Source organism: Myotis yumanensis, unplaced genomic scaffold, assembly GCF_028538775.1.
Source record: "Myotis yumanensis isolate MYYU_CA2020_CCGP unplaced genomic scaffold, mMyoYum1.0.hap1 SCAF_4, whole genome shotgun sequence".
Classification (NCBI taxonomy): Eukaryota; Metazoa; Chordata; class Mammalia; order Chiroptera; family Vespertilionidae; genus Myotis; species Myotis yumanensis.
In genome coordinates, this window is record NW_027223755.1 from 8,225,523 (window position 1) to 8,253,047 (window position 27,525).

Sequence of the window (27,525 nt, forward strand, 5' to 3'; positions counted from 1 at the left end):
CCAGGGCCAGAGGCAGATGTGAACATGAAAATGCTGGTAGCTGACTTTTCTGGATAGTACTGCACTATCCCATCAATCACCTGCATTTTAGAAGTTGGTAAGTGCTATTCTTTTTAAAGCACTTTAAACAATTTTAGCTACAGTGCTTAAAGGAGGGAAAAAAAGGACCACAACTTAGCAGAAGTACTCGTTTTTATAAAAATGTGTTTTATTTAAAACAAGTTTATAAAAGTAGAAATCACATACAAAAATACAGATTACTCTGACGTGTTAGGAAAATAGCTTTTGACTGGACTTGAGTTTGGAAGTACTATGTGTGTGAGGGCACCCGGAAGTCAGAATCCAGCCGGGTCCTGTGCCCAGCCCTTGTCACTAATCTGTAAACAATAATCTCAAGTAGTATTTAGCACTTTTGAGCTACTACAAGATTGAAACATAATCATTTCTGGTATAACTACTTTAAAATGTTCTTCCTTAGGTCTAGACAGATAAGGACACTTCATACCATTGTTTCTAACATTTGAAAAAGGTGTTTAAAAACCAACAACAATGCTATTAGAAATGACGGGTTTTGGCTTTTCTGTTCCATTTTGAACATATGGGGAGGTCATCAATTTAAATAAGAAATTAGTGTGTTTTCTAAAGTATTGAGTTCATTTGCTTCTGTGTGCCATTGAAAAATATCACTGATGCTATCAAAGGCTCAACACCTGAGTGAGCTTTTCTGCAGGTGCGAGCTGTGCTTACTGCTCTGAAACCATGGGCCGTACACCTGCTCCTGGTATTTCTGATTGAGAGGAAATGCAGTTCTTAGGGAACATTAGGTCCAGTAACCTTATAAAATGGGTGGGTAGGTAAAAACAGGGATTGTGGAAGACAAAAAAAAAAGCAATTTAAAAGACGTGATTCTAGAGTACTATAAAAATAACTTCAAGAACCTCAGCAATACAGGCAAGCCCAGGCAACTTCAGTTCAGCACCCCATCCCACATTTCAAGAAGAGAGACATTTACTAGCACCTTCCGAAAACAAGGCGAGGCATTTTCAAAGCTAAAGAACCCACTTAACATCATTTGCTCATAAAGTTAATAAAGTTAGAAGACCACTATCACATCTCCTCAGCTACCTCAGTGTTCTGGGAGTACAGTACATAAAGGGTGCCCCATCAACGCGCATACTTCAGATGGACCTGTCACAGAAACTGCCTCCAGAGCCTCCACATTCTATATCCGCTTGGCTATTCTTTTAAGTGTAGATTGTAAGGTGAAGGACCCAGGACTACTTGTTTCCATGAACCTAACTGCCAATGTAAAGGCAGAGTTGAAACGGGCATTTTCCTTTTTTTATCCCCAGAATGACTGCCTCAAACCAACCATCCTACAATATGAATAGCTTATCATTTTTCCCAACTATGTCTAACAAAGCAATACTGAATATTTAAATAGAAGAAAGTTAAGTTAGCATATAGATTAAGAAAAGTATTTGCTTGCTGGTGATTTTTAAGCTTGTCTCTAAATAGATTTAATAATAAGGGCACTTGGGAGAGGCGGCTCAAATTTTGCTCTCAGTGGATCTTGAAATCACAGGCTCGTGCTCCTGAAATTGCAGGAGGCCCACGACTAGGCTCTTAGGAGCAGAGCAGTGACAGCTTTTCCTGTCGTTTTAAAAGAGCAACACTTCCTAGTTTTCTCTCAAATGCTTCTCTAATATACTTGCAGGACGAAGGCAAAGGGAAAACCGAGAATTCACACAGCTGAGCACTCTAGCGGTCGGGCTTCCTGCCCGTTTCCCTGACCCAAAGAAAAAAAGGAGACAGCACCTTGCAAAGCACACTTCACAGACAGCTGGGCTTTTGCAGTGTCAGTCGGCAGCGGATGCCCCAGATCTCCGGGTGGAGTTTGAGGCCCACGGTCGGCCTGGCGATGGTGGTGAAGTGGGAACCGTTAATCTGGAGGTGAGGCAGGGCTTCCCTTAACAGCTGAAGGGTACCGTCTGGCACGATTCCAAAAACCTGTAGTGTTTTCAGTGTGGGAATATCTCCAAGTTCACTGGAAAGGAAGAGAGAGAGAGAGACTTTCAGTGTCTATGGTAACTGTCCCACTAGAGTGACATGACCCACTTTCAACAACTCGGATCAGACCCTATAAAATGAAAACTGAAAACGTACTCTGCAGCCCACAGTTTAAGAAAATAGCAAAGATGAACCCAACGGCAAAGCACAGGCCACCGCCTGGGGAACAGGCCAGTGCGCTGTGCTGAATTTCCAACCAGCAACACAATCCACATCGGTTTATTTAAAATCCAACCGTTATTTGCTTTCTGTCTCCATTCTTGATTTATCCGGGAAGGTGCTGCTGTGTGGTGAGGACAAGCCAGCAAGCTGGTGATGGTAAGAGTACATGTTTACTGGGGCACCAGCTGGAAATCACCGGAAGGTTACACGCGCTTGAAGGACATGGACTTGACCTCAGGTTCCCCATCTCAAAAGATGTCAGCTGGTTCGACAACTTCTCAATACTGGTTAACAGTCCACAAGCCCCCACACGCACTTGAAGGACATGGACTTGACCTCAGATTCCCCATCTCAAAAGATGTCAGCTGGTTCGACAACTTCTCAATACTGGTTAACAGCCCACAAGCCCATTATAGGTGATGGAACCTAAGTGCCTGCACCCAGATACTTCAGACAGGGGTAGGTAGTCGGGTACGGTGGAGAAGGGGGAATCATGCCCTTAGAGGGGGCCATGGCCATCTTCCCTCTGCACATCACACATGTCACATCAGCGAATCCTCTTCGGTGTTTCCCAGGTGAAATAAACTCCGTCAACAGTGACATTCTGGCTCAGAAAAAAAGGGAGCTCGTTTACCCAAAGTCAATACTTTGTGTTTTTTAACCATCACCCAAGGATATTTTCCCACTGATTTTAGAGAGAGTGGAAAGGAGAGAAACATCAATGTGAGAGAGACACATCGATTGGTTGCCCCCTGTTAGTACCCCAACCAGGGCCCGGGAACCTGCAACTGAAGCACCTGCCCTTAACCAGAATTGAACCCGGGACCCTTCAGTCCATGGGCCTATGCTCTATCCACTGAACCAAACCTGCTAGGGCCAAAGTCAATACTTTTTGGTAATGATTCTTTCTCTTTAACCCAGGCCTGTGTGCTGAGAAATCCATCTCTCTGATCTGTATTTGCTCTGGATTGGGACACAGTACAAAGTCTCAGAGAGGGAATGTTTGGTTTGGAATTTCAACAAAACCCCACAGCAAATCAATGAGCACATCAGTGACCTGGTGTGAGAAGCATCTTTTACACTCATTACCAGCAGTTACTTAAGACAAACTTTCCTTATAGTAACGGCCACCTTACCTTGCCTCTGGTTTTCCTTCCTTCCAGCCTAGTCTATCTACCAGCGTCCAAGGCAACTTCCGAAAGCCTCGCTCTGATTATGTCACTCCCCCGTGCCAAGGCCTTCGGTGCTTCCCTGGTGTTCATGGAACCCAAACCGCTCAGCTCCCCTTCAGACCGCCCATGCCGACCACTCACTCAGTATCCCTCTAAGGGTATTTATGCTACACTCAACACAGCATCGTAAACAACGATATTTAATATATGTTAGCTAAACTCAACGTGAAGGGCGATTTAAAAAGTAAAAGTACTACCCAAATAAAATAAACATGCCTGGTGTTCATAAGGGATCTTATTTTTTGGGGGGGTTAATCCTTACCTGAGGATATTTTTCCATTGATTTTTTTAGAAAGAGCGAAAGGGATGGGGGGGAGAGACGGAGAGCGAAGCATCAACGTGAAAGAGACATATCAAATGGTTGCCTCCCACATGCACCCGGACCAGGAGTGGGGATCTAGCCTGCAACCGAGGTACATGCCCTTGACTGGAATCGAACCCGGGACCCTTCAGTCCACAGGTTGACGCTCTATCCACTGAGCCAAACCAGCTAGGGCTCAGTCAACGCACCGTTACCAGGTATGTTGAGCTAAACAATTCTGCCCCGGTTTTTCGGTTTTGCTGGCCTTCCCTAACCAGTTTGCAGTACACTAATGTCGATGTTTATGTTTTCAACATCTGCTACTCATACAACAGATTTAACACCCAGCGACATCTCTTCTGGCCCCTGCCTTCCACTAGCTTTGAAACACCCACATACTCACAGTAAAGTCTCAGGTATTATATCGTAGCACCGACTGAGCGACAGGTGTTGGAGGTAGTTGAGCTGGTAGAACTCGGGGAAGCACTCGTGGTTCAGCATGACGCTGTCACTGAAACAGAGAGGAGAGACTCACAGACACCCCGCCGTACGGGAGGGGGAGGGGAGAGGACAGACAGTCCACGCTGAGCTCCCTCAACACATTAAGATCCTTTCCTCACTCAATGAGGAGTCAGGATTTTTCACGTATTTTTTCTAAAATAAAAACATGAAGAAATACCTTAAGTCTAGGTGGACAAGATTGGGGCATCTTCCAATTAAGGTGGAGAAATCTAGAAGAAAAAAATGACGGTCACTATTAAGGAACGAGACAAGGGCATCTGTTACCGATACTATCATTGCCACTGTGCTGCACGTTCAGATCAATGGGACCAGAGTGGCGAACTATTAGAAAGACATGAGTATCGCCTTGGTATACAAGAGTTTTCTACCCCGAAAAGTCAAACGAACCACCTGAAAACTATTGGAAATAGTAAGAGAACTGTGCAAAACGAGTGGTTAGCAACAACCCATAGCCCAGTGGTTCTCAACCTTCCTAATGCCTCGACCCTTTAATACAGTTCCTCATGTTGTGGTGACCCCCAATTTCATTGTTACAAATTGAACATAATTAAAGCATAGTGATTCATCACAAAAACAGTATGTAATTATATATGTGTTTTCCGATGGTCTTAGGCGACCCCTGTGAAAGGGTCATTCGACCCCCAAAGGGGTAGAGACCCACAGGTTGAGAACCGCTGCTATAGCTGATGTATCAGCCGAAACGGGGGCGGGGGGGGGGGGGGGGATGCCCCTCACATAGCAAAAGGCAAACCAAACACCACTCTGTACAGGCATGTGCCACGTTTCAAAGACGCACCCCTGTACAAAGAAGGGCCCATAGGTTAAAACGGAGCTGAACATCCCATTACTTGGCGACCCAGCCCTCGTAAACGCTGAGTAAGAACGCATTGCTCATGAGTTTGTGGTGCTGCTGTGTCTGCAAACCTCCTGCGCATAAAAGTAAAGCACCTGCAGTTATGTACAGTACACGGTACTTGATAATGATAATAAATGACTAGACTTTGTATTATTTTAGAGCAGGGGTGGGGAATGTCCGGCCCGTGGGCTGAAATCATTTGGTCTGGTCTGGCCCTGCCAAGGCCTTAGAGGTGAGTTAATTAAATGTTTGACCAAATGCAGCAGGCTAATTTTTAAGCTGATAATTTTGTACGACCCACGAATGATGTTATACATATCCAACTGGCCCTTGGCAGAGAAAAGGTTCCCCACCCCTGTTTCTACTATAAAAAGTTTGCAGTTGTGGCGAGCTGGCACGGCCATGGCATACGCAGCCCCAGGGCACCTTATGTGCCGCGCCAGCTCAGCCTGGTTCAGTGACCCTGAGAGGGGGCGGTGAAGGATGGAGAAAAGACAGACAAGAGAATGAGCTGGGTCTGGGTGGCACGCTGTCCTCTGATGGAGAGACAGTGCCACGGACTATAAGCCGTGTCTTTATTTTATAGCAGATTCCACGAGGCAAAGTCAGGGCATGGTCAAGATGTTTACAGCATTCTCCTGGGTTTCGATCCTACTCAGTTACATGCACCTGAACTCTATCAAGCCCACATCACTCAGGCACGTGGGACCACGTGTTCGGACCATAGGTTCAAGCTTACACTATAGCTGTTGGCTATCATTGTGCTGGGAGAGCCCTGCCCTCCAAGCTGGGACTTGCACGTGGCCATGAGAGGACTGCCCTCTCATTAGTCCGAGGCTTGACCCTGTCCAAACACTGTAGCCGCTCTCCACATGCAGTAAAACAGCAGGTTTGAATGTATAAAAGTTTCTACTTCTAGGCTCTGAATTCAAACCTTGATGCTGGCTAGCTGTTTGCCTTTGTGCAAAAGGTGGAAACAATACAGGCACTGGGTGGAACGAGACAAGCTGGGCAGGACAGCACTCAGGAGGTCCGCCCGCTGCTGTCCAGCCCAGCGCCTCGGGCTCTCACCTGACCGCTGGAGGTTCTTGCGGTAGCCGCTCAGGTTCAGCTGGGTGACCGTCTCTGACACGTGCGCCACCGCCACCTGCACGTGCTTCTCAGTGAAGTCAAAGCACCAGGAGAGGTTCAGCTCATCCAGCCTGCACACCGGGGGCAAGAGGGACGGCGTGAGACCACTGCCTCTGGCTGCGAGCACATGGAGCCATCGATTCCTCACCAGGCCATGCCCGGGCCTCTGCCTCTCTAAGCAGCTGCCTTAGCCCACCCGAACCTGTCCCAGCCCATCCCCGACACTCCCCGGCTCCAGGTGGCCCCAGAAAGTCACCAGGGAATCTGAGCCAAGGCCTGAGTGAATGCTGCCCCCTTGTGGCAGCAAAGGGGAGCACCTCCTCCCTTCCTGAAGGCTCAAACCTCATTCCAGAAAGGGGACTAGAAATTCCAGCCTGTTTCTTTCTCAACCACCCCGATTATTAGCAAATAGCCACACAGCCTTGAACAATCACCTGAGATGTTTAAGCAACTGCTTCCTGATAAAGAGACACTGATGCTGCAAAAAACTGCTTCATCTCACGTGGCCTCTGAGCAAATGAGGCATTCAAAGGAAAGGTCCAACCATTACACACACACCCCATTCCTGAGAAAATGGGGGGCTTACATTTCATCTCACGGATACCATTCTTATCCAAAGGCAATCTACTTTCAACGGGTCATTACGGAAACACTGGTACAACGCGATGAGATACGTGCAGAGACCAAGGGATTGCAGAAAGGACACACACAGCACACCTGGTGTGTGCTGTGTACTCAGTGAACCGTGTCCTGTCAGTAATACCTGTATCTCTGTAGCCTGTATTCATATACTGACTAACACAATATAAAAGCCCAGGAGCGGTTAAGTTAGGTCTACAGACAGGAAAGGGGAAATAACCTAAGTGTATAGTCAGGTGCAAACGGCTTTCTTTCAATCGCACTGTGATAAACATACTGCTACATTTCCCTTTTGCAAATAATAACAACAAAACTTCACAAGCACGCTCTGCAAACTCATTGCATCTGGCTCCTGAGTTTAGAGGGCAAAGGTGATTGCCTCATTCCATCAGGAGCTCGGAGTTGGGAATCGCTCAAAGGATTTCCCAATTCTGTTCCGGTGTGAAACCACAGCTCTGTAATCAAGTCCCAGATCTCGCCTACCTGGAACAGCTACTCAGCAAAGTCTTCAGGGCGGATTCGGAGAAGCCAGAACACCCAGAAAGGTTAAGTCGCACTAAATTTGAGTTCTGAGCGAGGTTACTGGGAAAAGAGAAAAACGCCAGAAGATTACCAATAAGACGCTCTTATTCCGTCAAGCACTCCGAGGAAAGCAGGCTAGCGAGGCGGTTAAGCACCGACTGGCCTTGAGTCGGTGAGTTTAAATTCACGTCTCAGAGATGTGACCTGGGGTGGTGAACACCCAGTGCAATACACAGACAATGTATCTAGCATCGTACACCTCAAACCTATCAACTTGACTAACCAGTCACCCCAGTACATTTAATTTAAAAACCTAAAATAAAAATTTATTAAAATTAAAATGTGAAGAGAAAGAAATTCACGCCTCACTATGTGTCTGACACCGAGCAGGATGCTCTCTGCCTTCGTTTACTCATCTGTGAAATGGAAGTATCAGCACCTGCTTGGTAGGGCTGTTGAAATTAAATAATACAATGTAATAAGGGGCTTAACATAAATACACAAGAAACATTCATCACTGTACTTTTAAGATAAGTTTTTTAAAAAGCAAAAGAATAAACACATTTCCATTTCTCCTACTTAAAAAGTTACTGGGTTCTCTTCAGTTAAATAGCTCTCAAATTTGCCCTCTCCTCTACATTCCCAAATGCCTCATGTCTGGGATCATCATTGCCAGGTTCAAATGTCGGTTCTGCCACCTACAAACTGTGTGACTTTGGACAAGTTGTTCAGCCTGTGCCTCAGTTTCCACATCTGTAAAAAGGGAACACTAAGAACATATTTTATGGGATTGCTGTCAGAACCGAATGAGACCTACAAAGAACTTAGGATCTGGCACGTAGTAAGCGCTCACTAAATGTTAGTGCTATTACTATTCTATTTTTTACAGCAGGTTTCATAAATTCTCACCTGAATGAACACAACGAAGTCAATATAAAACTAGTCTCGTTTCTTCCATGTCTGACTGACCCTCTGAGGTGGTCAGCAAGTTGATTTTCTAAATTTCAACTCTGCCATGTTCCTTTCATTCTCAGAAGCCCGCCGGTCACCACACTCCCCTCTTGACAGTTTACCGGCATCCAGACTTCTGCTAGCAGCACAGCAGGGCCCTTTCAGATCTGATCCCTTTTGTCCGTGTCCATGAGTTCGTTCTTTTTTTTTCCTTTTCTTTTTCGTTCAATCCCCCACCTCCCCAACACCCACTCCCCATCAGAGCTGTCTGCCGGGTCTCTTATCTATGAGTCTGATTCTATTGTGCTTGTTAGTTCTGTTTGTTCATTAGATTCTACGTATGAGTGAAGAGGGTCTAAGGGGGATAAAAGATGATGAAAAAAGTAAAATAAAATGAGTGGGGGAAAAAAGTCTGATCCCTGATGAGCCTCACCTCCCACCACTCAGATCACCGAGCCCGGTGCCGCCGCGAGAGCCAAGGCAGCTGGACCTGCTTCCTCCGCCCTATCGTGTGCAGGCGTCTTTAATACTCAGCTTACGAGTCACTCCCTGCAAGAAGGCGGCCCTCCCTACCCCTAATTGGGTCTCGCTGTGAACAGACGCGCTGCACTGTAATTATCTGCCTCTCCCAGGCGGAGGCAGGGGCCCTGCCCGCATTCATCCGGGCCTCCCCAGGGCCCAGCACGGGGCCTGGCATCCAGTCGGCGTGCACACTTTGGCTGCCTGGGGGAGCCCTGGGACGTTTCCTCAGGAGCCGAAACCCTGCGCTGGGTATTCCCTCAGTCCCTGCGGCTGTGGACAGCAGGGCACCCCAGTTACACCCTGGAAACAGAATTCACAACTAAAACCAATGGTCTCGGGGACAGGCTCCACTGCCACTCACTTGACAATGGGATCCGAGAGCTGAAGGCCTTCCAGGCTGAGGTTCTGCAGCTTGGAGCATAGGGACAGGATGCCCTGCAGGGTGGACACCTCGAAGACCGAGTTGGACAGGTCCATGTGCTGCACTCGGAAAGGGCTGGACATGGGAGAGCGGGAGAGAGAGAGAAAGAAAGAGAGAGAGAGAGAGAGAGAGAGAGGGGGGGGGGGGGGAGAGACAGAGAGAGAGGCTCTGCAAGGCGGCTCAGGTCCACCCAGCCCACACCGCCCTGCCCACGCCCCAGTGAGAGCCCCATCCCAAGCTGGACGCTACGTGCACAGTTCAAGGATTCGCTATAGTTTCTGCCATACGACAAATTGCTCCCCGAGAATTCCCATCCTCCTCCATTTTAAGATTCAAGAGGATTTTTTCCAGGTCCAGCTGTCACTGCCCATAGAGCCCCGCTTAGAAATGAATGTGTGAGCCGAGCTGGGTGTGGGTGACAAGGATGTGATGTCGATGATGGCTTCTGGCGACGAGGGGGTGGAGGGCAGTGGCATTGACTCCCACAGGGTGGATGACGGAAGAGCAAGTTGTAAAGGGGGCTGAGCACCATGGGGGACAGGCTGATGCTGAGGTGCGTGGAGGGAAGTGAGGGGGTTGAGTACCGTGGGGGACAGGCTGATGCTGAGGTGCGTGGAGGGAAGTGAGGGGGCTGAGCGTCATGGGGGACAGGCTGATACAGGTGCATGGAGGAAGTGAGGGGGCTGAGTATCATGGGGGACAGGCTGATACTGAGGTGCATGGAGGGAAGTGAGGGGGCTGAGCACCATGGGGGACAGGCTGATGCTGAGGTGCGTGGAGGGAAGTGAGGGGGCTGAGCATCATGGGGGACAGGCTGATACAGGTGCATGGAGGGAAGTGAGGGGGCTGAGTACCGTGGGGGACAGGCTGATACTGAGGTGCATGGAGGGAAGTGAGGGGGCTGAGCACCATGGGGGACAGGCTGATACTGAGGTGCATGGAGGAAGTGAGGGGGCTGAGTATCATGGGGGACAGGCTGATACTGAGGTGCATGGAGGGAAGTGAGGGGGCTGAGTATCATGGGGGACAGGCTGATACTGAGGTGCATGGAGGGAAGTGAGGGGGCTGAGTATCATGGGGGACAGTCTGATGCTGAGGTGCATGGAGGGAAGTGAGGGGGCTGAGTACCGTGGGGGACAGGCTGATACTGAGGTGCATGGAGGGAAGTGAGGGGGCTGAGCACCATGGGGGACAGGCTGATACTGAGGTGCATGGAGGAAGTGAGGGGGCTGAGTATCATGGGGGACAGGCTGATACTGAGGTGCATGGAGGGAAGTGAGGGGGCTGAGCATCATGGGGGACAGGCTGATACTGAGGTGCATGGAGGGAAGTGAGGGGGCTGAGTATCATGGGGGACAGGCTGATACTGAGGTGCATGGAGGGAAGTGAGGGGGCTGAGTATCATGGGGGACAGGCTGATACTGAGGTGCACGGAGGGAAGTGAGGGGGCTGAGTATCATGGGGGACAGGCTGATACTGAGGTGCACGGAGGGAAGTGAGGGGGCTGAGTATCATGGGGGACAGGCTGATACTGAGGTGCATGGAGGGAAGTGAGGGGGCTGAGTATCATGGGGGACAGGCTGATACTGAGGTGCACGGAGGGAAGTGAGGGGGCTGAGTATCATGGGGGACAGGCTGATACTGAGGTGCATGGAGGGAAGTGAGGGGGCTGAGTATCATGGGGGACAGGCTGATACTGAGGTGCATGGAGGGAAGTGAGGGGGCTGAGCACCATGGGGGACAGGCTGATACTGAGGTGCATGGAGGGAAGTGAGGGGGCTGAGCACCATGGGGGACAGGCTGATGCTGAGGTGCATGGAGGGAAGTGAGGGGGCTGAGTACCATGGGGGACAGGCTGATGCTGAGGTGCATGGAGGGAAGTGAGGGGGCTGAGTATCATGGGGGACAGTCTGATGCTGAGGTGCACGGAGGGAAGTGAGGGGGCTGAGCATCATGGGGGACAGGCTGATACTGAGGTGCGTGGAGGGAAGTGAGGGGGCTGAGCACCATGGGGGACAGGCTGATACTGAGGTGTGTGGAAGGAATTCCTGTGTGGACATTTCTAGGGCATTGGGAACAGGAACTTGCTGGAAGGGGAGGACTGAGCAGATGGGGATATGAGGGTTTCCACCTCGAGATTTAGACACAGTCTTTCCGCGGGATTTTTTTTTTTACCTGAAATGTTCAACTAACGGTTGGTCCACAAAGGATCGCGGGCAGCAGAAGGCCACCACCCCTCGGGACAGCAGCCGGCCGATCACCTCCGGGTGCAGGTTTTTGCCGGTGAGGTCCAGGGTCTGCCACAGGGACTCGTCAAACCTGGGAGAGAGGGGGCTCGATCGGTAAGTTGGGGCACTGGATCCTGCAGGCTCCCAAAACTGATGCTAACGAGGAGGACGCCGCCGATACATCGCCTTGAAGCCAATTCCGAAGAAACCTTTGTTTTTAAGCTGACGGTACATTAGCCATGACATTTTAAAGGCTGTTGAACTTGGTCACACTATGGATCAGCTTCCGTTCCTCTTTCTACAGACTTCCAATGTAGGTGGCTCAGTGCTGTCATGAGCAATGCAAGGACCTGGACCCGGAGAATAGAATTCCAGCCTTCAATTCCATTTGATAACTTTAAAAACGATTGCTCAGATTGCTTAATTGATTATTGACGAGGTGAGTAGGTTCCAATGGCCACAATAACCTCACTTATCATTTCTGTTACCCAGAAATAGGTTACCACACTGTCAATACACTAAAGGTAGGAAAGTTAGCACTACTCTATCATGTGATTATGACTCTGACGTCTACTAGGAAAAAGAATTTTTAGTTTAGCTCTGTTTTATAATACTTTTTAAGCTTATATACACATACACACACATATGCATAAAATATATGTAGATACTAGAGGCCCGGTGTACGGATTTGTGCACCAGTGAGGTCCCTCGGTGTGGCCTGCGGGGATTGGGCCGAAACTGGCTCTCCAACATCCCCCAAGGGGCCCCAGCTCGGGCCGGGCGCTGCACTGCTCCTGCTCATCCCGGCCCCACTGGTCCTGATCCTGTTCCCAGTCCGGATGGGGGAGGGGTGTGCAGGGGAAGTGCCCACGGGAGAGGCTTGTGCCAGCCATGAGCCCAACATCTGGCACCCATTGGTCAGCTGAGCAGTGCTCCAGCTGTGGGAGTGCACTGACCACCAGGGGGCAGCTCCTGCATTGAGTGTCTGCCCCCTGGTGGTCAGTGCGCCTCACAGCTACCAGTCAAATGGTTGAATGGATGACCGGTCACTTAGGCTTTTATATATAGAGATAGATATGAAATAATGTGAAAGAAAAGGGAAAATATTAGATTTTGGATAATCTTTCTAATACAAGAAGGAGGTACCAATACTGAACACAATAAGGGAGCTTTAACAACCACAGATTCATGCAATTTAACAAGAAAGCAAGCACAAGGTCATACGCATGAGCACACATTTTAAAAGCCTACAAGAGCCCTGGCCGGTTTGGCTCAGTGGATAGAGCATCGGCCTGCAGACTAAGGGTCCCAGGTTAGATTCTGGTCAAGGGCACATGCCGGGTTGCAGGCTCGATCCCCAGTGAGGGGTGTGCAGGAGGCAGCCGATCAATGATTCTCTCTCTTCGTTGATGTTTTTTTTCCTCTCTCTCCTTTTCCCTTTCCCTTCCTCTCTGAAATAAAAATATATTAAAAAAATAAAAGCCTATGAAAATTTTATTTTTTAACACTGCCTGAAATAAGCAGACCACTGGCGAGAGCTGTGGAATAATTCTGCATAAAGAAACTGTCCATGTGTTATCTGACCTATTACTAAGAAGGCAGGACTGCTGTGCCAGGCACATAAGTGCTTAATAAATGTTCGTTATTACTTTTGCAACAACTGAGATGAAGAGTAACAGATTCCGCATGAGGTCAGCTGGCAGAAAGACAATAAAATGGGGTCCGTGAGCGGGGTGGAGGGGGGGGATATATGAGTGAGACCAAATACGAGGTGTCTTATCCCAGCACACCCCGAGTGGAGAGGGAGGGGCTCCTGCCGTCACAGTGAGAGTCCTTGACGCTGGAAGGAGAGACCGCTGGCCAGGGGTGGGTGGGGATGAGAAGGGATGAAGGTGGAAAAAAGGTTCACACTGATAAACACAGCCTCTCTCGCCGCTGCTGGCCTGTGGCTGCCTTCCCAGCTCACCACGACTTTCGTGCCCAGCTCACTGTCCACACCTGAAAGGTGTCGTCCCCAAAACCAATAAAACCCCAACCCCCTTGGGCTGTCACGTGCTGCACACTGCAAGCCAGGCACTGCCCGCGGCATCTGTGTGTGTTTCCCCTCCTAACTGTCCTGTCCCAGAGGCGCCATTCTTCCCACTCAAAGCGACAGAGACCTCCCTCCGGTCACCCAGAGTCTATGTGGCCGGGCCGGCTCACACCCGACCCAATACCAGGCCCCACGTCCTCTGGCCCCTGCACTCGCCGCCCGGCTCTCCGGGGTGAGGGGCGACTGTGCCGCACCTGGAACTCCCCTCACCGGATCCTGGGCAGGGAGTCTCATTAACGGGGGCAGTTTTCACCTCCAGGGACCCCTCCCTTTCCCGGGGAAATGAGACCCCAAGTACTCACAGAAACACGGAGGTACTTAGCTTGCTGTGTGCTACTATATTCTTCTCGGTTGTTCCTTTCAACAGACCCCATGAATGAATAACCCTCCTCTCCCCTCGCCCCCATAGGCCAAAGGGGCGGACAATACTTACGCCAGGTGGTACCACCTCTTACAGACGCAGGACACGTGGAGGAGCTCCGGGAGGCACAGGCAGGAGAAGATGCCTAACAGCAGCTCGTCTGGAAGCGAGTCCCAGGAAACACCTTGGAGGGGAAAAAATGTGTTTTCCCATCACCATTCTGTTAACCGCCAAGTTTATTAGCTGTAGCCAGTTCGACAGACCTGAGCAGAGCAAGGACGATGGGGCAGGCACAGAAGGTCATCAGGCTACTGAATGTTCTGTTAAGATCTTTCCCTGGGACCTCCCCTAAAATCTCCACCCTTAAACCCTGTGTGGGCCCCTCCGCCCCCTACCACCACTCTCCCCGGGCAGGTTACTGTTAGCTTCCTCGCTCCCAAGCTCCAGGGGCCCTTCCTTTGCCTCCGTGACTCGTTTCCCGAGCCCATGTCTTGTAGGAGTCACTTCTTCCAGTGCTGTGATTTACCCAGTAAATGTTCTCTTACAGCTGGGGTCTTGCTCTGAATTCTTTCCCAGCCAGAACCCAAGTACTGAGGTTGCTGAACCCAGGTTCGGTCTGACCGGCCGGTCAGACACCTGGTGCCGTTCCTGCAGCCGCCTACAACATATTGACCTTTTTCTTACCCATAGAGGACACACAACATTCAGCGTGAAACAGGAATTTAATTATCCATTCAATTATTTTTCTGTTCACTCACGGTGTAGGTCCCCTGAAGCAAGCACCATATTTTCTTGGCAAAGAAAAGGGGAGACTAAGAATACTTTCCCGACACACTCTCTTCCGCACCCGCAGGCCAATCTCCGGCAAAGATTCAGAGCCAGCCCACAGCCCCCTCAGGTGTCACCGCTAAGGAATCATGACCACCTGGTCCGGTGATGGCGAGCGAACCTCTGACACGCGAACTCATTTTTTTGGTTGATTTTTCTTTGTTAAATGGCATTTAAATATATAAAATAAATATCAAAAATAGAAGTCTTTGTTTTACTATGGTTGCAAATATCAAAAAATTTCTATATGTGACACGGCACCAGAGTTAAGTTAGGGTTTTTCAAAATGCTGACACCCCGAGCTCAAAAGGTTTGCCATCACTGATGTAGTCACTGAGGATTCAGTGGAGCAAGTAGTTAAGGAGACAGAGAAGCTAGGACGGCAGGAATTGGGACCAGGGAGGGGGTGGGGGGGCAGAGAAAATAGAACCAGGAACCCACTCAGGCAGAACTGCTAAGGAAACCCAGCTGGGTAAGGCTTACAATGTATGGACTGTTGCTAAGACACCCAGCCTGCAGATAACCAATCACATGGCAGTAAGGCGTAGAAACCAACCCCAAGGATGTTGCTGAGGCAGAATTCTTTGAAAGGACCAATCAGGAGCTAGCAAGACTGCATCCACTCCCTGGATTAAAAAGCCTGCTACCTCTGTCTCTTCCTGCTGCCCTAGGCTCCGGAGGTTCCGGGCTGCTGGCAGGATGCTCCCTGAGCCGGGCCATGTGGACTCTGCACATAGTCTAACTGACTTCCCCAAACCATGGGACGGAAGCTCTGCCCACTCGCCTGCTTTCGGAACCATTTCTGTCAATAAATGTCGCTTCCACTAAAAAACTGTTTTTAATAGAGACTTCATCCTTCGAGTTTATGAGACAACGAACTTGGATTCAAACCACCCCACATTTTGGTTTCATAGAGACCTTATTTACACAAGGCAAATGCACTCCCACCCTATTCTCCCAGGCTTCCAATTTACCTAGACGTGTAACATCAAGGGTGTCCTCATCCATTAGTCAACAAGTAGGCACTGACCAGGGGTCATTTTAGGCGCCCGGGAGAGAGCAGTAAACAAGGCAGACAAAATACTTGCATACGTGTGGGAAGAAATAGATATTCACAGATACAAAATAAGTAGTAAATGACATGCTATGTGAAAACGGACCAGTGCTATGCAGAGAAATCAAGCTGGGTGGAGGAGAGGATGGGGAGCATGGGGTAGGTGTTCAAAGTCTGACCAGTGGTCAGGGAAGGCCTTACAGAGATGGCGATCACTGAGCAGAGGCTTGAACAAAGTGAGGGAGCCAGCCCTATGGGTGCCTGGGGTGTGCTCTAGGTGCGAGGAACAGCATCTCTGCTTTGGGGAACAGCAAGGAGCACAGTGTAAAAAAACTGCGGGGGGGGGGGGGGGGGGCGGGTTTGGGTGGGTAAAAAGATGAGGCCGTGCAGGGCTCTCTACGTCATGATAAGGCCCTCAGCTCTGGCTCTGAATGTGCTGAGCAGCCACTAGAGCAGCGGTTCTCAACCTTCTGGCCCTTTAAATACAGTTCCTCATGTTGTGACCCAACCATAAAATTATTTTCGTTGCTACTTCATAACTGTAAAGTTGCTACTGTTATGAATCGTAATGTAAATATCTGATATGCAGGATGGTCTTAGGCGACCCCTGTGAAAGGGTCGTTCGACCGCCAAAGGGGTCGCGACCCACAGGTTGAGAACCGCTGCACTAGAGGGTTCTGAGCACAGGAGTGACAAAATCTTGATCTCATGTGCTTTTTAAAAAAAACCATGCTAGCTGCTGTGTTCTGGAAAAACGAGGGCGACAAAGGTAGATGCAGGAACACCCCTTTGCTTAGTCTCCTAACAAGCAGTAAACTCTGACACATGAATGCACAGATCAGGGTAATGTGACGATGGCCAAGAAGGAGACAAGTGTGCCCCAAAGAGATACTGAGAGTTGTCAGATTCGCTCGATAACTGACCTTCCCCGTCTCCCCCTGCCTCCTGCTGCTCCCCACCAATTCCAGAGCCTTCCTTTTCTGTGGCCCGGCTGGACTGGGCCTGGTGGTATGGACATGTCTGAGAGGCTGTGGGCAGGTCTCAGCCAATCCGGGGCCTGATTGGAAGAGGCTAATGAAGGGAGCGTGGCACCCTCCTGCCTGCAGACCCTGGGCTGGAACCCACACCCTGGGCTGTCCTGTTCTCAGGCCTCAGGAATGCAGATCTTGGGCAGGACATTCCAGCCTCCACAATCCCTAACTGTGTGAGCCAATTCCTTGTAAGCAATCGCCACTGGTCTACTTGTCTGGTGTCTCCGTCTAATATACAGCTCCCCCATTTAAAAGGTGCCGGTATTGAATGGACAGCATACTGATGGCACCAGGCTCTGTGAGGCCCCAGGGAGAAGGTGACGCACAGAGCAGCTGCTGCCGGCGGGCGGCATTCCTGGGCAATCTTCTCCATCTTTCTCAAACAAGCATGCCTTCCCTCGGTTAGAGCCTTTCACTGGCGCCCCCAAATGTTTAGCCTAAAGTCTGTACTGATTAGCATGAAGTTCAAAGCGTTCCAGTAGGGCCCAACATGTTCTTCTATATTCACTATCTAGAAGCCAACATGTTCACTATCTAGGTTCACTATCAGCACATTTAGAGTGCTTTGTAGTTTTCAGGATGAGTCACTTGTGTTCCCTCTCAGTGGGTCTGTATATGTTGTGCCCTCCCGCCCCCCGCTATTATTTTAAAATCCAGTTGCTATTAAAGCCCCCACGCCTATGGAAGACCTCCAGGACAGCACCAACAGCAGGTCACTTTCCCAATTGCTTACTTACTTTCTCATCTGCCTGGTCCCTCGCTAGACCACAAGTTCCTGAGAACAAGAACTATTTTTTTAAAAAAAAATCTTTGTATTTCCAAGAACTAGCACCATGTCTGAAACACTCCTCCATTCATATACTTATTAACCACGCACCATATATGTTGGGGTCTGTTCTAGGGATAAAAAGATGAGCAAGGAATGCCTGCTCAGAGTCTGAGATGCAGACAAGGGAGAGATTTCAATGAAGCATCATGACAGGCTGCAATGGGGGGTTCAGGGTGCTGTGCTGTAGGGAGGGGCATGGTCAGGGAAGCCTTCTGGAAGAAGAATGAGGCAGCGGTGTGCAGTTGCTCAGTTAATGCCTGCGCCTCTCTCTACAGGACAAAATGAAAGGCTCTGAATCCTTGGGGTGGGGGGGTGAAGGCAGGTCATCAGCGCTGACCCCTGACCTAGACCCGCAGAGGCAGCTAGAGGTTACCCTGAGGCTCCTCACGGTGGCTCCAACTGTCACAAAGTTCCTTCAAGGTCAGAGTGCACAGAGGTCAAAGGTTCTCCAACCAGGCTCCTGCTCGGCTCCCCTAACTGGAAAAAAAGTTGATGGACAGGTTCTCCTCAAGTTTTTCTCCCATTAATGCTGAACTCCCCTGACCTCTTGTATCTGGAGATCAGATCCTAGCATTTGATTTGGCAGGAAAATGACATACTTGGTTCTTTCACATCTAAGGCTGAGATTTGACTATGATCTGCAAAGACTATCCTGGCAACAGGTGCTTACCCCCCACCCCTCACCGACCCCCAGCCCCCGACTGGATGGAGGAAGAAGCTCTGCCCAGAATTCAGCTTTGCGGCTGGCAACTCTGTGAGCTTGGGCAGGTACTCCCTCCCTCTGGGCTCGGTTTCCTCATCTGCAGGAGCGGGGAGAGGAGATGATCTGGCCAAGTGGATCGCTGTGACGATTACTTGTGTAATAGACGGGGAAAGGGGAGCAGCGAGTCTACCCCCCCCCCCCCTTCTCTCTCGTGTCTCCGTTCCTGTCCTTTCCCCATGGACTCTGCACCTGTTCTTCTTGGGCCGCTTCTTTCCAACGCTGCTTAGAACTCCCTCTAGAGCAGTGGTTCTCAACCTTCCTAATGCCGCGACCCTTTAATACAGTTCCTCATGTTGTGGTGAGCCCCAATTTCATTGTTACAAATTGAACATAATTAAGGCATCGTGATTAATCACAAAAACAATATGTAATTATATATGTGTTTTCCGATGGTCTTAGGCGACCCCTGTGAAAGGGTCGTTCGACCCCCAAAGGGTCTCGACCCACAGGTTGAGAACCGCTGCTCTAGAGGGAGGCGAGGTGGGATTCACCCAGACCCCCAAACCACCCTCTCTCTAAGGCCCAGAGGATCTGATTCAAGTAGTTTATTTGGGAAGTGGTCTCGGGAGGCCCTGGAAGGAGTGGCGAACGACACGGAAGGGAAGGAGGCCAGCTCTGGGCATGCTCAGGAGGGGGTTATTGCTATGGGCACTAACCTATGCTATGGGGTTCCCGTGGGCTGGGGACTGCAGGGACCACCCAGAGGTGTCCCAGCCGAGGGCCTGGCTGCTGCCGCTTCATCTGCCAGCTGCCGTCAGTCACTGGTTGGCGGCTTCTAAGAGGATGCTAACTCCCCAGCACATCTGTGTGCAAGAGAAGGCACCAGGGATGGGGAGCTTCCAGGGGCTGTGGGTGGGGCACTGAAGCGTCCACTAAAGATGGGGGGAGAGGAAAATCAGAGAGGCTTGCTGTGAAGTACAGGGCAGTTGGCATGAACAGACTGGGTGCTTCCTGTTTGACTGGGAAGACATAAGAAATCAGGAACGATGTGCAGATAGATAGGTCACTAAAATGCCAGGAGGAAAGCTTGGCATAGCAATGAATGCAGGGGTCTGCAGAGGGCAGCAAAGCCAGGCCAGGGAGCCACACACGCAAGGGAAGCCTAGCGTTAAAGGGCTTTGCATCGAAACTTCCTTCTTCACCCCCAGCTCCCACAGATCCTGACTTAAATGCCCCTTCCTCCGAGGGGCGTGCACAGCCCCCTGCCCAGACGTGCATGCCCAGCATCTTGCACACTTATAAGCACTTGCTCAATCTTCGCTAAGTGCATTATACCTTTCACTCTCCCCTCATGAAAACTAAATGAGCTGAATCAAAAAACCATATTCTCGGGTAGGGATTAATAACAAAAACAAACAAAACTGCCATTTACTGAAAGCTTAAAAAGTCTCAGGTAGTTAGGAAAGCAACCTAATCTTTGCAGCAATCCCATGTACTAAGTCCATGGGATTAGCCCATTTTACAGATGAGGAAACCTGTCTTGGCCAAAGAGCCTCACCAAGGTGCCAGCCAAAGGTCAAATGTGGCTCTGCTCTGTCTGTTCCCAACCCCACGCCCCAAAGGAGAGGCTCAGAGCCCGAGAGGCGGCCGCTGGAGGGCTGGCCAGGTGGCAGAGGGCACTGCCTGCTGGCGTTTGGGGGAGGGGGAATGAGGCTGAAGACACATCAGGACACAAAGGAAATGTCCTGTCAGAACATGAGTGGCCTCTGAGCTGGGGAAGGGGATTCAGGTGATGTAACTGTGATAAAAGGAACCAGGGCACAGAACCAGCGGGGGGCACAGTGGGAATTCAAACTCAGATCTGACTCCAACTCACACCTCTTTCTACCCTAGGACACTCTACGATTCCATACTCTCCTTCTTCTGAGTACTTGGTGTTCTACGAGTTAAGGAGAGAATTAAATCTGAATTTATATGGAAAAAAGGAAAAAAAAAAGACATCAACCAGGGCCGGGAGGGAGAAGTGGAGAGGGAGTAAAACAAAGATGCTGAGAGCTGTTGTCAAGGACGTAGAACAACGATGCTGAGAGCTGTCAAGGACGTGGCTACCAGATGGAAGGAGCAATGGCCGAGAAAACACGCCAGCAGCCAAGTACCCAGGGCCCCACTCCGTTGGCCACAGGGTGACAGAGATTCTAGGGCCCCTGGGCGGGGGTGTCGCAGCCTGAAGTTGGCAGCTGCCCAAGCAGAGGGGGCGGAAGTCTGTCTTCGTGTGGCTGCTCTGGCGGCTGGGATCCGGCCTGGGGCATGCAGAATGTAACCTGACTTGCCACATTTAATTCTCACAGCAGCAGCCATCTGTTTCCTGGATTCCTGACTGCACTGCCGCCTGGTCTGTGTGCCCCGAGCGGATGAGAAAGTCCAGAGCAGGTCCTTCCTCCAGGGCCTCTTCTAACCTGCCCAGGGCTGCACAGTAAGGGAAACAATTACTCAGCCCAAGGCCTCTGGTCTTCCACTCCCTGACAGCAGGAGGCCAGGCTCACAACCCTGCCCATCACCCACCGCAGGCACCACCATTTCCACTTGGTCCTGAGGTGCAAGCCCAGCTGTCCACTGCGCTGACCTCATCACTGCGCCTCTGGGAGGAACAGCTAATCTATGCATTAGATCTTTGCAGGATACGTGACTCCTCCGACTCGACATATTTCTTTCTGGGAGCATCACCTATACTCCAATTCAACGTAACACACCGAAGTCATCTTACCCATCAACGAGATGTTGACTCTCAGAACTGCCCCTCTTAGATAAATGATATTTGAAGGGTAGGCAGGCCCTGCTGCTCACACCTGCTATTTTTTGTGTATTTTTTAAGAGTGGGGGTTCAATGCATGTTTGTCTTTGCTAGATTGTGTTAAGTGGTAACCACCCAGGCTTCCTTTCTGGGAAGATACAATAGATTCCGTCATCTGAGATAAGTGTTCCTTCCTCTTCCACAAATTGCAAAGAGAAAACACTGGATCAAACTAGCTCTCCCTCTCTCTCTTTTTTTTTTTTGGCTAGGTAGGCAAAACTGAAAAAAAGCAAAAACACAGCAAAACCAAACCAGAGATCGTCAATGATCCCCGCCACCCCGCAACCCTAGATTTCTGTGAGAGACATGCTCACCCCCGGAGTGTGGGAAGAGCAATGGGCAAGCCATGGAAATTGGGATTTGGAGAATCAGGTACCGTATATAGGCTGAATGAGAGCCGGGTCTTTTGCCTGTTATGTTCACTGCTGTATTCCTCATCTCTAGAATGGTGCTCAATAAATCTTTGCTGAATGAATGAATGAATGAATGGAAGCTACAGAGCAAAGAAAGTGCCTGGGAGAGTCCTCTACAGACTGTAACAGAGCTGTTTTGAGAGCTGCAGGCTGAGATTCATTGGTGAGTCATGAAATCAGTCTAGTTTGACCTGCACTGTTTTTTTGCTTTTAAATATATTTTTATTGATTTTAGAGAGAGAAGAAGGGAGAGACAATGAGAGAGAAACTTCATTCAGCTGAGCTTGTAACCTGGGCATGTGCCCTGACCAGGAACCGAACCAGCAACCTTTTGGTTCACAGGACGACACCCAACCAACTGAGCTTCACTGGCAGGGCTGACCAGCACTGTTTTTGAAAAGTGGAATGGAACGGGATAGGAAATCCCTTAGTAAGGGGGAGTATTTCAGGTACACACCCAAGATTGCAATGTAAAATATATTTCTTATTGGTTAAGAAAAAAAAAATTGGAGGAACTATGTGTGCCTGGGGCTATTAAAGCAGATTCCCAGCTTCAAGGCAGGACTTCTTGGATCAGCATCTCAGGAATTTTGCACTTTGAACAAGGTTCCTTGGGGATATCAGCATTCTCTAAAGTTTGGAGCCTCCAGTCTGAGAAACCAGTGTGGGGTCTGGAATTTCAAGCAGTTTAATCGCCATGGGAGAGTGGATCAACAAATTAGTTCAACCGTGTTTTCATGCATCCTGTTTGGAGGGAGGAGGGGGAAGTGGGGAAGAAAGGATCCGGACAGGCATTTAATGCCCCACAAAGAAAATGCAGTTGTCCTCTTTCTGCCCATTAATGACCTCACTGCTGGCCATTTCCTCCTAATTCCTCCCACACACTCACCCCAAGGGCCAATCAGAGCTGTCCTGGGACGGGCTGGTCACATAGTTTTTATCTTCGGAAGTAGACAGATAAAGAGGTCTTAGCTGCCAGATGGGAGCCTGGCTTGGGGCCTGCAGAGAGACTGCTGAGTGCAGAACCAAGAAAAACCCACAGTCCAGGGCTACTGGCATCAGATCTCTGTGGAAAGCAGGTGTGGCCTGCTGCACCCTAATCCTGGCAGAGCTGTGAGCCACCTGTCCGGACAACTGCGCACAAAACTCCCAGGAATGATTTGGTGCGCGGGAGGCCCAGGCTCCGGGAGGCCCGCTGGGACCCTTACACCAGCTGCCCCTCATCCCCCATCAGTGACTTCACCGCTCCACGCCGCCCCACACCAACGAACCAGTCTACGCTGCGTGCAGTTCCAACAGTACAATAGATCCGACTGCTTCCCTCCCCGCCTCTCTCTTCTCACTTCAGACCTATATATCTGAAGTCACATGAACAATCGAGTCCTCCTCTGGCCTCCTACACATCGGGTGGCTGGCTTCCGCCTCTCGCTGTGAGCTCCTCTTCTTGTGTATTGTCTGTGCTCCTCAACTTGACTTGCAGTTGCCTAGCAGACAGCAACTGCCCCTTCATCCTGTCGAGTTCCCAGAGTGCCTTGCTTAGAAACAAGAAGTCTTTTAGCCCTAGCTGGTGTGGCTCAATGGATAGAGCGTCGGCATGTGGACTGGAGGGTCCCAGGTTCGATTCTGGTCAAGGGCACATGCCTGGGTTGTGGGCTCGATCCCCGGTAGGGGGGCGTGCAGGAGGCAGCCAATCAATGATTCTCTCTCATCACTGATGTTTCTCTCTCACTCTCTCTCTCTCTCTCTCCCCCACTCCTCTCTGAAATCAATAATATATATATATATGCACACACATATGTATATATATGAAACAAGGTCTTTTTATTATACATCTCTGTGCGTGTGTGTGAACATGGAAGGACACGGCAATCACGCTCCATGTTAAAAGCTCCCGGTGCTGGACAAACTGGTCCACATCCGCTCATTGGGCACCAAGTGTCTTTACCACGTTTGGGTGGTCAAGCACCAAATTGCTAGTGCGGCACACCGCACACTCGATGCAGCAGTGCCGTTAAACTCTGAAGGGAAAGAACCCGACACGGACAGGGTCAGACCAACCGCGTTAGGGACAAAAGAAAAAGTGAAGCCGCCTCCCAAGTGGATGTGGCCAAATGAACTGGGTTCACTTACTAGTAAGTGCTATGTGCAGGCAGCATGCTAAGAGCGTCACGGCACTGTTTCGTTTAATCTTCACAGCGACCCATGAAGTGGATATTATTTCTCCATTTCACAACGAAACGAAGGCCCAGAGAGCCCGAATAACTGCCCAAGGCTGAGGACAGCAAGACAGACTGAAACCCAGATTTGCCTAACTTCACCATAACCCTTTACTGCCTTTCAATCCAACTCCTACTGTAGATTCCCATAATCTGAAGATTCTCTTTCCTAAAGGATCAAAAACCAAAAAAACACACAACACAGATTATTTTTTTAAAGCAAAACAAGCCAGCAAACAAGCCAGGGCCTCTGGCCCGATGTCCCTCTACTTTCTCCTTGGCTCATTCCGCACTTAGAATATGGCTTTCTTGTTGTTCCTTCAACAGACACGACACGCTCCTGCCCCAGGGTCTTTGCGCTGGCTGCTTCCTCTGCTTAGGGCTGTCTCCTCCAAGATATCTGCATGGCACATGCCCTTCCCTCCTTTATGCCTTTTCTTAAGGCTCACTGTCCAAGTGAGGCTTTCCATCAATACCCTGTTGAAAATGGTCATCCATCTCCCTACCCCAGGATTTCCAATCCCTCTTGGCTTGTTCAAAGTTTCTTTGTTCTTTTTTTTCAGCCACAACCCTTATTACTAACATACTACATATCATATTTATTATATCTATTGTGTCCTTTCTCCAGAACAGAAGCTCCATGAGTGTAGGAATATTTACCTTTTGTTCATTGCTGTTTCCCCAGAAGAATGAATGCCAAGCACATAGTATGTGCTCAGCAAACACTGCTGCATGAATGTCTTAAATGGTTTACTAGCAAGAAAAATGGATAAGCCAGGTCAGTGCACTATGGATTTGAGTACTCTTGCTGTTCAGATCCGCCCTGGGAGGCACTCAATCAATCGCCTGCTTAAGAAAGGGAGTGGAAAGCTATTCAGCCCAGCCTAGCCCTGGGGATGGATCTGGGGAGGAAAAGGCTGGAATAATGAGTCCATTCCAATATTCGGTTAAGAGAAGATGAGAGCTTGAGAAATACTTAGGAGACAGGAAGGGAAGATTCAATCATTGGCTGGATGCGGGGGGATGGCGGGAATGGTCTGGCCTTCGGTCTTCGGGGCTGCGTGACTGAACAGGTAATGCGTAATGGAGACAGACCACAAGACAAAAAGCCCTTTGGGGAGTGGACCTGGTTAAGTCTCCGCCACTTAGTTGAACATCCACTTTAGCAAGCCTTTGACAGATCACTAATGTGATTATGGTGAAGAGCTCAACCAGGGGCACAAGGCAGCAGAATACAATAAAAGAGAGTCCGGCAAGAAGATCATCTCCTTTGTTCCCATTTATCAGTGGCACGGAGCTGGCATTCGAGCAAGCAGATCACTTTCTAGGGAAAAAGGTAGGGATGTCTTCTCATGGGTTAAAATTTCACATGGGTTAAAAATCAATTGAGCACTAGGAGATATATGTATATACCTGCCAAGATTCCTATACACTTCACTGACAATGAGTTATTTTCTTTGGAAAACATAACTTCAGAATTAGGTGTTTTTAAAAGGGCCCCATCCTAAAGATCCCAGAACAAAGGTTTACCAGCAAAATAGTTCACCTCAGCCCTCCCATGACTGACTTTTACCCTCATACCTTACCTGGGAAGTTCTCTCGATTTAGCTTGGGTCTGCGGATGATAACAAAGTCCTTGTCATTCCCTTTACTCTTCAGCCGTTTTCTCGGGGAGCCCTGCGGGTGGCCCAGGTTGGAGAGCAGTTCCTGGGGGATGTTCTCACTGTCCACCCGCTCCTTCTCCAGGGCGGAGACCCCCATGCCTGACAGCAGCTCCGAAGTCTTGCTAGAATCCCATCCCCAAGTGAAGCTGGTGGTGGCCACGTTGCTCGACTGGTCGGGAATCTCCTGGAGGTGTTTCCTGCAAAAATGCACAATAGCCCCCTCCCTTTGAGAACACACCCATAAGTAATTGGTAGAGGCCTAAAGGAAACTGCAAGTTATGCAATGTAGTCATGCAGCTAACAGGACTGCATTTTTTACATGCCGGCGGCGAGTTCCCAAGCATGAAAGAGAAGAAAAAAACGGAGCAAATCAAAAAGGCTTTCTGATTTACGATTCTGGTCATGCAAAAGGCCTCAAGGATTTATTCAAGTGGAGGGAAACCATACAGCCATTCAAAGTATGAGCAGGAAAGCCCAATACAGAAAGAGAAATAAAACCACACACTGACCACCGCACTAAAGCATCCATCCATCCATCCACGCTTTTTCCCCAAAAGGGGCTGAGAACCCGTTCCCATTGCAGCATTAGCAACAATTTCAGCAAGTAGCAAGACTCGTGGCCTAAATGAATTAAAAAGGTCCATTCAAGTCTGCCCCTCTTTGTAATCGCTTTACCGGTGCATGGCGTCCACGGATTCCGGGATTTAAAATATGTGCACTAATTGCAGACTTGCCCGCCTCCGGGATTCCGGCTTAAGAGCGCAGCGGCCCGAAGCGGGAGGCTCCTGCCGCCTGGAGCGAGACCCGCCAACTCTAGCAACGTTCCATCCCCTCCGCGCGCGCGGGGCGCTCCAGCTGCAGCTCGGCTGCCGCCGTCTGCGGCCCCGCTGCCTGCTGGGAGTTGTAGTTCCTGCCCTGCCTCGTAGTCCGGCGAGCTCGTCACCACTTCCTTCCCTCTCAGCTCCGCCAGCCTCGAGGTACCCACAAACCCCCGCGACTGCGGGGCGCGGGCCCGACCCCCGGGGAGGCGGGGAGGGAGGCGGAAGCGGGCGGCGCTCCGGCTGACTCGGACATGTCAGCCGCCGCTTGAAGGGGATCGGGCTTCCCTTTCCCAGGAGCCCGCAGGCCTTCTGGTGACCGCCGCCGCCGTCACCGGGAGCGCGGGTCCCCGACGCTGGACGGCGGAGGCGGGGTGTCCGGGTCTTTCCAGACGCTGCCTGGCGAGATCGGACGGTGAGCCCGTGGGGAAGAGCGTGAAGCCCGTGGGGGGGTGGAGTTGGGGGCCGAGCGCCGGCTGAGATGGAGGGGCCCGCGGCCGCAGCCCCCGAGGGGAGGCGGGGTCCAGCTCGCCCGCCAGGTGGGAGGCTGCGGGCACGGGCGTCGCACCTGCTCTGCCCCCGCCCGGCCGCTGCGGCCCTTGGGGACCGGGTCTGTGGACAGATCCCTTCCTCGCTGGGGAAACAGGCGCTACGTCCGCCTCCCAGGCTCCGCGTGAGGGGCCGACGGATAGAGCGCAGCTGGAAGGACGGGCGGTGGTTCAGGTGGAGGGGAGCGGGAGGCCGCTGCCGGTGCCCTCCCCGTGCAGCCGTGACCAGGCTCATCCGCGCAGCCCCGGGACGGGTAAGGTGGCTGTGCTGGCCGAGGGCTCCGTGGTGTGCGACGCCAGGGCCCCCAGCAAGAGCCATTCGGTGGCGTTGGCTCTACCTGCTGCCTCTGGTTGCATCGCTGCCCGGAAGGGAGCTGCTGTCCGCCGCGGTCCCCGAGAAGAGCGTGGAGGCGCTGAGAGCAGGGAGCGTGCCCTGTTCCCGGTTGCATGACCAGGCGAAATCCGCTGTGCGAGCGCCTCTGCCACCGTGACCCGGGAGACAAGGGGGGAGAGGGGGAGTGAGTTGCGGCCCTGATGGACACGGACGGCATCCATTCAGT

At 50.7% G+C, this 27,525-nt stretch overlaps 2 protein-coding genes across 4 annotated transcripts in view; one reads left to right on the forward strand and one right to left on the reverse strand.

The window, feature by feature from the left end:
* Positions 1 to 211: 211 nt before the first annotated feature.
* Positions 212 to 27,238, reverse strand: SKP2 (S-phase kinase associated protein 2). Of its 2 annotated transcripts, XM_070411833.1 has the most exons (10): positions 26,275 to 27,238; positions 25,522 to 25,796; positions 14,083 to 14,194; positions 11,505 to 11,648; positions 9,270 to 9,404; positions 7,397 to 7,495; positions 6,215 to 6,345; positions 4,445 to 4,496; positions 4,169 to 4,276; positions 212 to 2,047 (listed from the first exon to the last, which is right to left on the reverse strand). In XM_070411833.1, exons 1-10 carry the CDS (start codon positions 26,280 to 26,282, stop codon positions 1,834 to 1,836), a joined length of 1,278 nt encoding a protein of 425 aa, XP_070267934.1. In that variant the 5' UTR covers positions 26,283 to 27,238; the 3' UTR covers positions 212 to 1,833. The 2 variants fall into 2 exon arrangements, with proteins under 2 accessions (XP_070267934.1, XP_070267935.1); XM_070411834.1 differs by lacking the exon at positions 7,397 to 7,495.
* Positions 26,584 to 27,525, forward strand: part of LMBRD2 (LMBR1 domain containing 2) — a 48,064-nt gene continuing 47,122 nt past the window's right edge. The window contains exon 1 of one of the 2 annotated variants that reach the window (XM_070411832.1): positions 26,584 to 26,832. The gene's annotated coding sequence lies outside the window, so the exon portion shown is untranslated. The remainder of the gene's footprint in view (positions 26,833 to 27,525) is intronic. The other variant, XM_070411830.1, reaches the window with a different exon arrangement.

What these genes read in the sequence shown, in the direction of transcription:
- SKP2 (XM_070411833.1), bottom strand. An exon ending in AAATCGAGAGAACTTCCCAG is followed by an intron (nt 14,195 to 25,521) that starts GTAAGGTATGAG and finishes TTCCCCTCCAAG; the next exon opens with GTGTTTCCTGGGACTCGCTT. An exon ending in CTCTCGGATCCCATTGTCAA is followed by an intron (nt 7,496 to 9,269) that starts GTGAGTGGCAGT and finishes CTCTTTTCCCAG; the next exon opens with TAACCTCGCTCAGAACTCAA.